The sequence below is a fragment of the Manacus candei genome, unplaced genomic scaffold (genome assembly GCF_025592945.1).
Source record: "Manacus candei isolate 608988 ecotype Guabito, Panama unplaced genomic scaffold, ASM2559294v1 h1tg000063l, whole genome shotgun sequence".
Taxonomy (NCBI): domain Eukaryota; kingdom Metazoa; phylum Chordata; class Aves; order Passeriformes; family Pipridae; genus Manacus; species Manacus candei.
The window spans coordinates 2,784,737-2,799,401 of record NW_026138111.1 but is presented as its reverse complement, the minus strand read 5'-3'; the positions used below and the strand labels follow the sequence as shown (position 1 = coordinate 2,799,401).

General features: G+C 40.9%; 1 protein-coding gene and 1 long non-coding RNA gene across 2 annotated transcripts in view; one reads left to right on the top strand and one right to left on the bottom strand.

The window, feature by feature from the left end:
• PRKAR2B (protein kinase cAMP-dependent type II regulatory subunit beta) overlaps positions 1-6,319 on the bottom strand; it is an 84,655-nt gene extending 78,336 nt beyond the window's left edge. The window contains exon 1 of the mRNA XM_051805152.1: positions 5,733-6,319. Coding sequence (XP_051661112.1) covers positions 5,733-6,054 — 322 coding nt within the window. The 5' untranslated portion in view covers positions 6,055-6,319. The remainder of the gene's footprint in view (positions 1-5,732) is intronic.
• A 140-nt stretch (positions 6,320-6,459) lies between these two features.
• LOC127478885 (uncharacterized) lies at positions 6,460-13,377 on the top strand. Its single transcript, XR_007907391.1, has 3 exons — positions 6,460-6,601; positions 8,970-9,074; positions 10,065-13,377. It is a non-coding gene; the product is annotated as an uncharacterized LOC127478885 (long non-coding RNA).
• The last annotated feature ends 1,288 nt before the right edge of the window (positions 13,378-14,665 follow it).

Genomic DNA, 14,665 nt, shown 5'->3' with positions numbered 1-14,665 from the left:
TACCTTGACTAATCTGTACCTTGTGACCTAAATGTGTGATTTCCAAACCATATGTTCCAGATTTACAGGAGCAGCTAAGGCCAGTTAGTCTGCAGAGATTTGACTATTTCAGGTAGATTTCCCTCAGATGAGGGATAGATGATGGACAGAACTAGCAAACATAATGAAATATTTTTGCATAACAGATTTCAGATAAACCCCAAGTTCTATACGCATTTAACCAAGCTTAACTTCCTGACAGATGCATGAAGTACCTCTGTTCAGGTTACAAACACTAGGTCATTACATTGTAGGAGTACATTCTAAAAACAGGCAGTTTCTTAATGTCCAGAGATGTATCTTTATTCTGTTCACTAAGCAGGGGAAAAAAATAATTGCTTTCCCATTCATGTAAACGCATAAACAGGAGTAAACACAGGGAACAAAGAGTGCAAGGCTTCTTTGGGAAACTGAACCAAAGTCAGCAAGTGGCACAATACTCCCAGAGCATTCCTGACCAAGCCAGTTTTCCTTTAAAACAGACACGATACATGCAAGAAACTGAGTGTTGGTGTGCAAATGTTAGTACTGACACTGTTTATACCTTATAATTCATAATGTAATCATTACAAACCCATGCCAAAAAATTTTCTGTCTTCCTATGCTCACTGAATTAATGCTTTTTCCAAGCTGAACAGTCAGCCAAAATCAGTTTCAAGTTGTTTCTTTACAGAAAAAGAAGCTGGAGACAAATTCAAATATTTTTGGTATCGTTCTACTACTTTTCTGTCCTTAGGTCTTTGGAATTTTCTCCTGCTTCTCTCCGATACACAAGCTTCAACGAAGTATTAGAGATCAGAGACACCTTCACTTATGCATGCTTTGTTTTGAGCAGGTATGCACAAATACTTTTGAGTGGAGGCTGCTATCATTTCAACTAAACTATTAATACAAATATACTTTTTTTAAAAAAGTTGTTAGCAAAATATGCTTTTCATCTACAATCACAAATATATGCACATCTGAGAGGGAAACATACTCCTTACTACAAAAACTACTAAATGTTATGTATTGCAAGTTCACATTTCTAGATGCTTATAATTTTGTCAAACTAAATTTTTGGACTACAAATCTCTCAATCTGAAAAAAACACCTGCATCAGATTAAGGGATTAAAAAAAAGAACACAAACAACTGCCAACTTGCTCAGGTTTACTTTCTAAAATAACTGTTAGCAGAAAGAAAATATTTTAGTTTGCTCCTGTCAAAATTACTGGAAACCTTTATTTAAAAAAGCTGCATTATTCTGAGAATTTACAACAAGCATTGAAAGCTTTGTGGTTTTGTGACTGTACATTACTGAAGAGCAGCAAGAAGCCAACACCTGACCACCAGGATCCACTGCACCAGCAAGATACCCACTCATGCACCTGGAATTCTTTGCCCTTCCAGAAGCTATCTTCTTCCCAAACACTCATCCTGAATGGTCTCTTTACACACGTTATGCTCTGGCTGACAGCAGGCATAGTCTGGAAAAGTGCAAGGAGATACAGCCCAAAGCCTTGCCAAGGAGTGCACCAACAATGCTGTGCTCACACACTCACAAGGGACTTGCCTCTGGTTGGAAACTTGCCTCTCCTAAATTGCATCCATAGTAAAGCTGCTCCAACCTGGGTCCAATTGGGTTTGTCCTTATAACCATACAAATAATGCTTTATGTCTTTTTGTATATCAAAAGAGTGACTGTAGAAATTATTAGAACTTCATTTCTAAATTTGGCTAAGCGCATAATAAATAGTAATGCTTTCAGCCACCACTCATCATAGCCCAGATTTTAATTTGAATATACACATTTTTAAGAAATTCACATTTTTCTATATGGTCCCAGATTTAATTATATCCTTCTACAACCTACGGATATATTTATATCTTCCCCTTGCTCTTATTTATCCCTTCCACTGCTCTAATCTACCCATTATCTACGCATTACAGACCCACAGGAAAGTTACAAACTAATCAGAGCTTTCTGATTTTCTTTAATTTCAGGAAGAAAACTGTAAATTAGCTTAACTGTACCAGTGAAGTACCATTTATCATCACAAAGCTGGCATGAATGTGGTTGTGTGCAGAGTCTTCTTTGATGCCCTGGTTGCTACAATTTACTTATTATTTCAAAATTTCTATGAACAGTACATAGGTAAAGCAATTCCAACTGAATAAAGGAACTAAAATAAAGACACACCTTTAAAATGGGTATTGTAAGCTAGAATATGTTTTACCTAAGCAGTGATTTCATATCATTTAGGCACAAACAGTGGGTTAAACCAAGATACATACTTGCATTTCCTAGCTCAAGTTTTCAAAGAAGTAATTCAAAGCAACCAACACACCAACAGAAGCACACGGGGGAGGAGAGGGACAGCTGTAGTATTTTCCTGTTAAAATACATCACTATCTCAGAAAAGACACCAAAACAAACCAAAGTAAAACAAAACAAAATAAAAATAAACATAAGCTACATGATGCCAAACGGTACATAAAGCACGGCAATTTTTGAGTTTAAAGAACAGCACTGTTACCTCTAAAAACTCCTCTACTAATTCATATCAAGTCAAGATGAAATACAAATTTTTAGCTATGGTAAATACTTTAAAACAGCTGCTACAAATGTCATGGGTTATTACTCATCAGAATAAGTCTCAAATCAACATATAAGTGGTAATGTCAAAAGTATAGTCATTGTAAAAGAACACATGTTTTACTGAGCATTTTCAAATTTTGCAGACACAAAATCTTAATATGCACTTCAAACCTGCAAAAAGTTAGATGAATTTTCTAAAAAGGGGTTCATTTTTATGTATATGTCTGTCCTATTCAATACAATAATTGCTACTAGTATTAGTAGGAATTAGTTGTTGTCACTGATTAATGCTAATATATCCACATAGGACAATTAAATATTTATTTTTAAAAAACCAACCAACAAATCAACTAGAGACCTAAAAACATTCCCAAATTAAACAGTGTGTTCCAAAGGGGATAATCTAAATGCTCTGAACCTAAAGAATGTAATTTCAGAGGTCACCTTAACTCCAGGTGCCAATTCAAAATTATGACATCGATACAACAAAGCTCTCCCTCCAGACAAGGTAACTGCTTCTACCTTTATGTGATTGTCTGTAACTGATGTAAAGGATGTAGCAGAGACCTGAACAGAGTTTAATTCAAAGTTCACATATGACTCTTAATCCCAAGTACAGCTTTTTTCCTTTTTCACACAGCTTATGCTTCAGCTCATCATTTCTGAAACAGGATAATGCTGATGTAACTTCCACAATACATTTCAAGGACAAAACTAATACCAACAAAGAGTTCAACTGCAGGGCTTTTAGGTATTTAGAAACATTTGATGAGGAAAAAAAAAGGTTGGAGACAACAGCATTTACAATGACCTCTCAACAACGTTCTGTTTGAATTAATTGAGGAATACTCTCCGTCTGACATTTCAAGTGTACTGCTTTAGCAAAGAAAAGATACCACCACCAGGTCTGAGCTCCTTCCCAGAGGTTTTCATTTTACATTTGCTTATCAACTTTTCCAACTTGTTGTCCTCTCCTAAGAAAGTAGTATGCAAACAGGACAAATTGACTGTACAGAAGCAGTTTGATTATTCATAAAGGCAAAAGAAAAAAACATCCCTCAAACTTAAGTTCAAGAACTGTTACTTAGAGAAACAGAGAGCAAAAGCATAAAAGAAATATGCTTTAAAATTGGTATTTAAACACATTAAAAATGATTTGAGTACAAGCCTTTATGCCTTCAGTTATTAACAAAAGGCTTAGTGAATGCATTGCTATGTTACCTTAGAAGAATATATTAGGGAAGACATAAAATCTGAATTTAAAATACACACTTCTGCACAATACACACATACACAAGCACATCATTAGTAATCATTTTCTATAATTTACTTATTATTAACCTTCCATATGGTTTCACAAATATTTTCATTTTTTGTTACTTTAATCAATAATTAATGAAATTGACAAATTACAGGCCATAATACAATTTAACTTTCAAAATATATTAAAAATGTCACCTTTTAAAGGGTTTTTGTCAAATAAGTAAACAAACTAGTTAAACTAAGAGATTCTAACATGTCCCTTAATAAGAATATTGACGATAATGGCTTTCCCTCTTCACAATCACAACAAAAAGACTATTAAGAGAATCGTGATTACAGCTATTTGTTAGCAAGCTTTTTAAAGACCCTGCAAAGTTTTACATATGTAACACATACATGCTAATAAATCAAGCTACTTTTATGCACTTCCCTCCATACAACATTCCAGTTCTCCATTTACCAGCGAGTCTGTGTAATCATAATTAACGTTTGAAACCCAGGTCCTGTGTTAGTGAATTAAGATAATTTTGTTCTTCCCCATTATCACCGTTTCAGTTTTCAAAGACAGCAAATTTTCAGATTTTTGCTAATCTCACGTAATCAGCATTAGAGTTTAAAATTACCACATAAATCTGCAGAACCTGATTGACAGATTCAAATTCTCATTAAATACACATGGCAGAGCTGCAAATAACAGATTAAAAGAATGGTGACTATCTTAAGGTGTAACATGAAGCATTTTGAAAACTTACCCAGTTCTTAAACATCTATTTGTTTATCTACATTTCCTGGTAAAATGCACAGAAGATATCTTTTTAAAAACTGCACTGATATGCAATTAGCAAACATCTCACTTCTGTACTCTGCTAAGTAAATCTACCTCCAGCATGACCCGGAGGGACGAATGCTTTGATGAGATACACTTCAATTTCAAGCTATTCTTAAAAAAAAAAAAGATAAAAGATACTTGGACACCGCCTCTTCACTCATTGCCTGGCTTCTCAGCATCTAGCGGTACTGACTGACCCTTCAGTCAGCCTGCTCATGACAAAAAGATGAAGCATTATACACCCTTCAGAGGCAGCTACCACCCGTCCCATAACCCACAGCAGCCGATGGATCGACACGGTCTCTAAATAAAGCCTGTCAGCCACACAAAGATAAGGTGCAGAGAGGTGTTACCCTCAAACACAAAGATACTGCACATGTTTTATGCTGTCACAACCACGCTTGCTCCACAGGCCCTTCTACATGCAGAATATTTCATCTTGGCTTTCAGGAAGAAATTGTGTTTTAAATTGTGCTCTACTTTTTAAAACACATATAAGTACGCCTACGTAAAATGCTTAATCAAGCGCGTTAAAACAGTAACATGACCATGAGAGGTGTTTTCTAAGGCAGAGTTACCACTGCACTAATTACAGAACGGAGATTTGCTCTCTTCTGCTCTTAAGAAAAGGAAATACAGAGATCTTTGTCAGGGCTATCACAGGCGCATGCACTACAAGAGATAGAGCTGGTGATACCTGTGTGCCCAGCATCCAGCACCGCCGAACAACAGGGGGAAGCCCGGGAGGTTAAAGTTTGCCGCGGGATACGGGAAATCTCCCGCGGGCTCCGCCGTTTGGCGTCAGCGCGGGCGGGAGGTGCCCGCGGTGCCGCCGCTGCCCTGCCCGCTCACCGAGCCCACCCCCGCACGGCCGCCGGGGCTGCGGCTGCCCGGGGGCCGCTCCTGGCACAGCGAGCGGCCCATGGCCGGGACCTCTTCCCTGCCCCGCCGCTCACCTGAGCCCGGGGGCTGCAGGAGCCCCCCGCCCTCCCACCCGCCCGGCGAGGCGGGGGAGCCTTACCCGGGAACTGCTGCTGCGGCGGCGGCGGCGGCGGCTGCTCGTCCTCGCCGCTCTCGGAGTCGGTCTGCATGGGCTCCTCGGCGAAGTTGACCCCGCGGGCGTCGGGGGGAGCCCGGCGCTGGCTGCCCCTGTCATGGCCGGTGCCCGCCTTGCGACCGCTCGGCTCCTTCTCCGCCGCCGCCTTGGCCGCCGCCGCCTCCTCCTTGAGGCGCCCGAAGTACTGGAGGGCGAACTCCAGCAGGTCCCCGGGCTGGCTCCGCAGCACCTCCACCGTGAAGCCCTGCAGCAGCTCCGTCAGCCCCGCCGGGATGGAGATGCTCATGCCGGGGCCGGCCGGGGGGGCGCAGCCCGGCCGGGAAGGGGGAGGGAGAGGGGAAGGGGAGAGGAGAAGGAGGAGGAAGAGGAGGAAGGGAGAGCCCGGGGCCGGGGGTCGGCGGCCCGGGGACGAGGCGCGCCCGGCGGATCGCCCGTGGGCAGCGGGAAGGGGCGGGCGGCGGCGGCGCAGGTGGGAGCGGGCGGGGGGCGGACCCGCGGGGGGCAGCGGCTCTCGCAGCCTCGGCGGCGGCGGCGCCTCCTCCCCCCGCGCCGGGGGAACCTCGCGCACATGTGACCCGGGAAACCATGACAACCTCCCGCCGGGGACTGCGGCCGCCGCGCCCCGCCCGCGCCGCCGCGGGGAGCCGGGCCCGCGGCCCCGGCCGGCGGCAGGGAGGGCAGGGCAGGGCAGGGCGGCCGCCGGCATCTCCGCACCCCCGGGATGACCTCCCGCCGCCCGCCCCGCCGGGCACCGCGGCCTCCCGGCACCCCGGGGCTCCCGGGCTTTGGGCGCCTTCTCCCTGCGGGGAGGTCCAGGCATCCAGGGATTCCTGGTGAGCGGACGTGTCCCCGCTCAGGGAAGGACCGCAGTGCATGTAGCGTTTCATAGCTGGTTCCTGCTCTGCTTTTTCACAGCCATGCACCACCTTAAAGCTGTTCTCCACATAATATAGACGAATATAAATAGACAGCACATCTATGCATATGAATGATGTGGAGGGTGAGAGGGGTGATGTGCTAGCAAACGCATCCTGTTTGTCAGCTGTTTGTCTAAAGTCCATGAAAAATTTAGCTGGAGAAATAAACAATTGTTAGAAAAAAGGGGGGAAAGTCCAATTTAAATACTGCCGAGTGCCAATGCTAAGCATAAACACTCTTCCAAGCCACGCTGCAGAGACACTTAGCACAGCAGTAAGTGGGTGCTGCTTGTCATCACCAGGAAGCTTAAATGTTTTAAGTAGAGTAAGTAGCAATTACGGGTGCCATGTTTTCCGAGGCTTCACTAAATGCTTCTTGAAAGTGAGATCTGTGGAATGCATGAAAACTGCATCACCCCCTGGTTTGGAATCACCCCTAAGTATTGACCAACGTTTTGGGGTTCTGGAAATATCTGTTGGAGTCTTCTGTTTAACACACCAAGGAAATTAACTGCTAAAACGTCTAAGGCTGGGACTACTTGGCTGTTTAAAAATTTATTTCAGTTAATATTAAGCATTACTCAAATTGCCTTGAAATATACTTCATGAGGGTGTAGGGTAAGATAAGCAGTCAAAATGTGAGTTTGTAGTAGCAAGATACTGAAAGACTTGACCTCAAGAAAATATGACAGCAAAATACAGTAATCCCTACAACGCTTTTCACGCAGATAGGTATCTCAAAGCCAGTTTTAAATTTAATTGGTTTCCAGGTGGAACCCAACGCCTGTAGCGTATGCCTTTTCAAATAGAGCTTTGTTCACAAGTCAGGTCTTCAAAATAGATAGACCAGTTGAATTAATGAAGTGAGTGAACCATGCCAGTATTGGTGATATTGCTGCCCTGCAGCAGGCAAGAAACACCTCTGCCAGTCGAGCTGTGGAATACCTTTGAGCAACATCTTGTGGCTTCATTTCACTCTGCAGGAAAAGCCTACAGCTAGCCATTATAAAGTACTTATTTGAAGTTAAATTCACTGATGTTTAGCACTGTCCAGCCTGAGGACCATCTTCAAGTTCAAGCTAAGTCATCTTGGGGCAGATCGCGAGTGCTCTCTGGGCTGCAGAAGGTTGCTCCATCAGCAGGCTCTAAGAATTGCTGCAGTGTCCAGGGGGCTCCCAGCACACCCCCACTTCTTGCCATGCCCCAGTGCTGGCATGCCCTGACCACAGCTGCCTGTACAAAGCTCTGCTGGTGCAGCAACTAGCCACACACATTACAGTGGCTGAGGTTGAAGTGCAGCAGGAGAGCTGACATCTATACTTTACAGACAGGTGCATACTGTAGTCACTCTAGAGGGTGGTTTAGCTAGAAATGCCAGATTGGCTCATTTACAAGTTTAGGAGCTTAAGAACCTTCTCACACCACCGAGAGGGCTAATCTGTTTGTGACCAGGTTCAGAGATACCTAACCTTTGAGGAAACTCCCAAGAAGGGAAATGTTAGTAATTAGTGTCTTCTAGACAGTAGGTGTTCTGTGAGCATATAATATTCCGTTTACTGGAGTCTTCTGGGACTAAAAAGGTTGTCATCCCTGACATTTTTTCTTATCCAGACAGGGCACTCTATTCTTCTAGGAATTTACCAGCAGCATAGTGCCTTTTGCCGTCTAATCAAGGACTCCCCTAGCTTTGCCAGAGCCTCCCATCCTCCCAGACGTGAAAGGAGATTGTTTCTCTGAGGACTTCCTGAAGAGCTAGCCTTTGATGTTTTTATGCAAAGCTGGGATAATTTGAATAAGAGATTCCTAAGTGGCAGCACTCTAAAGAATGCTTCTTTTAAAAAATTTTTTCAAAACAGCCTAAAACATTTGTGTCTAGTGAAACTTGAGTTTTGTGTATCTCAAAGGATGGCAGTGAACTTTGTAGTTCAAGTTAGTGTCATCTGGTTTCCTTAGATACTTTCTGTTCCAAGGATCTTGCATTGATATTTAAATTGCTTTTAAATCCACATAAGGAGGACAGCTGTTGAAAAAATGTGTTATGTCTAGCAGAGTGAACAGTTAGATAATGAGAGTATTGTATTGGTTCACACCTCTCAGATGAGTTTTATTAGTTGCCACTAATTTTTATATGTCGTTCTAGTTCAGCTGTAAATATCTTCTTGAAATGAAAGAGAATATAAAACCTTCAAAAATCCATCTGTACTGAAAAAAGATTGGACAGAAGATTCCCCTCACAATTCTCAAGGAAACAACCTAAAGACTTTGTTGTCTTCTTTCCTCCTAGCCAATAGATGCACTCTTCATAACACACTGCTTACCAGCTTTGCATGTCACTCTGTCCCTTCACCTGGTTCAAGGCTGTGAAAAACTAGAAGACTAGAGCTAACAGGTGAGAAATAACAAGCACTGTGTCTCCCACAGGACAATTCCAGCATGCTTCAGAGCAGTGGTTGACTGCTCTGTCAGAGATCAGAGAATGAGATCTTTTCTGATCACACAGAGGACAATAAACAGAGTGCAGAAGGAAGGAGTGTCAGACTTCCAGGCCTTGTCTTTACCAGGGTAAATGCAAACTTGGTAAATTCAGTAAACCTGAGCTAACAAAGTCCATCCTACAACCAAATACAAGCCTTTTTTTCCTGCCAGAGGTCAACGTTTTGCCTTATAGGAACATTCTTTTCCCGTCCTTACAGACATGCTCCCAAACAACGACTTGCAGCCTGCAATGCAGTAGGTGCCATACAGAGGGGGCAGAAGTGTGCGCTTAACATCGTGAGTGTAAGCCTGCATAAAGCCCTTTCTGTCTTATGGAAAGTAACTTTAGCAAGCACTCTATATACTCAAGTGGAGTACAGGCTTTTAAACCCTGCTCTTAGTTACCTTGTTGCAGGCAAGAGGGACTAGTAACTCCCAATTGCGGTTCTCGATGGAAAGAGTTTTTACTGTACTTGAGAAAATATAGGACAAAATTTGGCCCTATACCTATTACAGCATAGTAGGAAAAGACTGACATTTGCTTTTGGGAGATGTTACTCTATGTATTTCCTGTGTTTTAAAAATCATTTTGTGTTATCTTAAATCTTTTGTCCAGGCTTTTGAAATTTCAAATGCAGATGCACTTTGCATACTGCATGACTAAAAGGTGCTGCTGAGAATGCATCTGCAAATCCCTTCATGCTTTATATTTACTTCAAAATCCATTTAGCTATATGGCAATATTTTTTCTTGCTGGCTCTCGATCAAGCAATAGCTGGATTGTAAGTTTTGAACAACCACAGTTCATAAGAATAATTATATACCAATTTCTGATCTTCCAAAATACCTTTAAAATGTTACATGTATTGACTTTCCTTCTTTAATTTTTTTTCCTCTCTCTCAGCTCCTGCTGGCTTACTAGGCAAATCTGGCTCACACAATTTTTTTACTAACTGTTTTCAATGGCAGTCATTCAGCCATGGATTTTCCAGCAATAACAAGACTTGCAGTTGTGCAGATTCATAGTTTCCTACTTTTCTACTTTTCTCATTAGAATGATGTGTCACTGTTATTATATTACAAAATCCATTGCCAAACCCAAGTCTATATATCAGAAAAATGTTCAGTTCTACCAACAATATAAGAAACTAGTGCCTGTAATACATTAATCAAATTTGAACACATTCCTCATAATTCTTCCTTCAACTGAATCTCCTGTTCTCCATATAATACGTTTATTCTGCCTGTGCCTATTGTTCTACAGATTCAAAATACTTAACTCTTCCTCTGCCTAATGTAAATCTAGAATGGCAAGAACCAAGTAGCCACTTACATACTCAATTAAAATTGTTATTTATGCCAATAAAGGTCTTTCCTGAGCAAACAGAAAGGCAAAGTTCAAAACCTGTATGGAAGGAATTCAAATCAGGAAACAGAATAGTGGCAAAGCAGTGTTAATGAAATAGCCCCTGCCATTTTCGGTACCAATGCACAATGAGTTTAAGCAGATATATGGTTTGAGGAGTTTCCTCACACAAAATGTCACCTGCTAAACCTTGAACGAGTGTTACTTTCCTCTCCTTTGTATCACCTTTTTAGCACTTGTATGGCTATGCAGTCAGTGAAATTAAATGCTTGATAGAGCTGAGATGAGTCATCATGCTGTCAGGGAGAAAAGAGCAGAAATCATGGCTCAGGAGGAGGAGTATCAGACTATCAGCAATTCAAATTCAGGTTGTCTTATGTTGGTCATGAAACCAAGTCTTCCAACAACCTCATCTACTGAGATAATACGTTCAGAAGAAATGCTGAGTATCACGTCTTCTGACATCAAGTCCCTTACTTTTCCACTCACCTTAGTTCTTTTTAACCTTAAACTGGATTTTCCAGAAGCATGAGCTTTGTGACTTATTGCAAACTCTGCTTACATCTCTTATTATTCAGTAAATGAACAGCTGTTGATTTCCATTGAAATCTGTTGTTTGTGGCCCTTGATATTCAGAAACTACTGGATACTGTCTATTAGAAAATTGGTCCTTTTTATGTGGGCACTCATTTTAGGCACTCATAATCACCTGTAATTTCAGAAAAATGTTACTAGAATTTTTAAAGACAGTATAGTCAGTGCTGAATTTGGTATTAAAAGTAAACCTTTTCATTTTAAAAGCAACAAAATAAAATGACAATGTAGATATAGTAGACTTCAGCTATTTTGAGGATCTTATTTCATTGATGTCCTACTGCTTTTATAAAAATGGCATTATACACTGTGAAGACAACCTGTTAAATGGCTAACAGAGACATCTCTCCAAGTAGTTGACAACAGAAAATCATCATCAGATGGAGAAGTTCCCCAGGAACTGACAGTAGGCTGCTTCTGTTAACACCTCCTGTAATCACACAGGAGCAAGCAGAAATGTTGCTGATATAATTTCCAGATGACACAAAACCCAGCCAAAACGGTCATGTCAGTGAGCTCAGGAAAGCATGGAGTGATCTGGGTGACTTGTCCATTTAAAGAAAATCTTTCTTTACCCAGCTACATATTAAGTTATTGACTTCAGAAGAAAGAGTGCAAGATGTTTTTACAGACTGGAAAGACTTTATCTTGGAAAGCAGTGCTTCTAAAAGGGTTTGGGGTTCAAAACAGAGAAACAGCTCAACTTCAATTTCCAGAATAATTCTGTAGAGAAAGGGGCTAATGAGATTCTTGCTTATTTCAAGAGGGAGACCAAAAATAGGAATTGGGAGTCTTCCCTCTGTAAAGCACTCCTGAGACCAGTAAAAAAAAAGTACAGATTTGGTGTTCACGTGTTCAAAAGGATATGGATAAATAGGAGAGGTGCAGAAAAGAGACACAGGAATTATTCATAAGCTGAAGGAAATGCCTTGAAGTGAAAAGACTGTGAGAGTTCACAGCCTTTATCTAAGCACTTTTTGCTGTGCTCGGTAGAAGAGGCTTATACGATCTGTTATGAAGGACATCAGTCTCGATACTCTAATAGCACCTTTAAGAAAAAGAATAGTATCGGCCTTGCCTATCAGAAATGGCTCAATGTCTTCTCTTGGAAAGTCAAACTCTTTCATGTCACTAGAGGAACAAATAAATATCCTAAAACATGCAGTAGTTCTTAGATCTTACAAAATACGACGCAATAGTTAGAAAATCATAGTACAAATCTGCTTTTAAAAACCTACAGTCACCCCCATGGATGCTTGGGTATTATTTAAATGAAAAAGTGAATGGATAGTTTTGTTTAATTTTCCCTTGATGGAGCTGGGGAATCCAGTTATTTTTGAAAAATTAACTTTCTCCCTGCCTCTTCTCCTCCTATTAGTCCCGAGCTTAGGTATGGCACCTTCAGATCATCTACTTTGTGGCAAAAACAGTGAACAAAGGAGTAGAAATAGCTGTTGGACGAAGAACAACCCTACAATTCCATGCCTTGCATTTCTCATTAACTGTCAATGTTCCACAAAAACAAAAAAACCCAACTCATTATGACAATTAACTTAAGTTTCTTGGTAGCTAATTTCCAAAAGGAGCTGTGGAGTCTCTCCTTCTAAATGATGTCTTCTAGGAAAGAGGCAACTTTTTCAGTGGACATTAACTGTTGGGCTTTTGGTTTGGATTGTTTTTTGGTTTTGTAGGTTTGGTTTTGATTGTCTGGGGTTGTTTTGGTTTATCTGTTTTGTTGGGGTTTGGTGTGGTTTTTATTTTCCTGATAGATTTAATTGTTACTCATTATTTTCTTGAAGAAATAATTATTTATTCTTGGCAAGAGGAATAAAGCATATGCATAAATATTGGTTAAAGAGGACAAATAAGCACCAGCTGAAATATTTTCTTTAGTTTAAACCTTAATGCAGCAGTAATGTTCCTACAGGCTTTTGTCCTGGTGAAAACTGAGAATAGCATCAGTGAGTAAAACCACCATTCTGACCCTAATGTGTTTCTCAATTTGAGTGTCTCTGCACACTTATAAACAGCTTGGGTTGGGTAAATATGCACATTGGACTGTATGACAGGCACTTCAGTGTGTTAAAGGCATCAGACAAGATGGGTTCAGGTATTGCCTAGTCTGCAAGGAAAGATGTGTGCTTCTAGTTTGAAGAGCTACAATTGAGAGAAGAACCTTGTTTCAAACCAGCAGACCTCAAAGGACAAATGTGGATGTGTCAGAGTTGTGCACTGGAGTGCCAAGTCTCCAGTTTGTCCCAGAATGGTTTGTTTATATGAACTTGTAGATGCGCATTTGATTAAAAAATAATCTAAATGTAATGACCTTTACAGATCCTGGAACAGAAGCACTGTTTTTTTTATCTCTCATATATGTGTGTGCATGTATAAATAAATACACACACATTTGTCTGTATATGACACTACTGTTTCTATTTTGGCAGAACCTAAAGACTCCATCATATTAATCTCTCTATGAATGCAGTGTAAGTATCTTAACTCAGCTGACTTGCAGTGAATTGAGACTTGCTATTTAATGTAGACTAATGGATCATCAAAGAAAGTGTGTGATTATTTTTATACTTTTATAAAAAACAGAAATATTTATATTTTTAAAGTAAAATTAATAATTGCACCACCCTTTCAATATTCCAACTTTAGCCCCAGGAGTGGAATATAAACAGTGCCAGACATTCATTCCCATGAGTTTTTCATCGTTTTTTTCGACACAATCTATTTTTATTCAGTTCTATGGGAAATGCACACACTTTGTGCAATTGCCAGAATGTGATTTCTCAATGCCCCTTATTTATTTCGAATTGGCTTTTTTCAGATTCAAGTACTTTTGCAACAGCACTTTTTCACGTTTTATCATGTAAGTGCTCCTTGCTTATACTAAACCCATTTGCTGAGGACAATGGTTACATATGTGGAGCTGAAAGGCCAGCCACATAAGTTAGCAGAAGCCTCCCACAACGGTTGTAAGAGTTGGTTCTTCTTCCTTCTTCAGAGTCTGCCATTATTCATGTCCACTCCACCTAAAGGCTTCAGGGCAGAATTTTTGCTTTGTTCAGATTCTGCTGCATGTATCTGAGTCCAGCAGTTGTTGGGAAGATGGGGATGGTCTGCTGAAATCCCTCCCTCTCTGTCTACATTGCAGGGCAGTTTGGAGTCTGCTCAAATTCGTACCAGAGTAGTCAGTGAGAATCATCCATGAGCTAGGGCTAGCCAGAACACAGCAAGCTTCAGTTTGATTTACAACATAACCATTGCATAAGGAGCTACGAAGAGGTTCAAACTGGTAATGTACAAGAGAACAGATTTGGCTGTGGAATCTGCCCCAAAAGGACAACTTACCTACATGAGGACAGGGTCCTTAGTCAACATATCCACTAAAATTTGTTTGGTGCTTTCCAGGTCAGTATGATTTTCTGCACTGAGATCACTTTCACTTCATGGATTTTTTTCTCTCATTTACTTTAAGAGTTCATTTTTGTGTCAAAATCAATCTGACAATGTCCTTACATCCATACAAACCGTCCTGG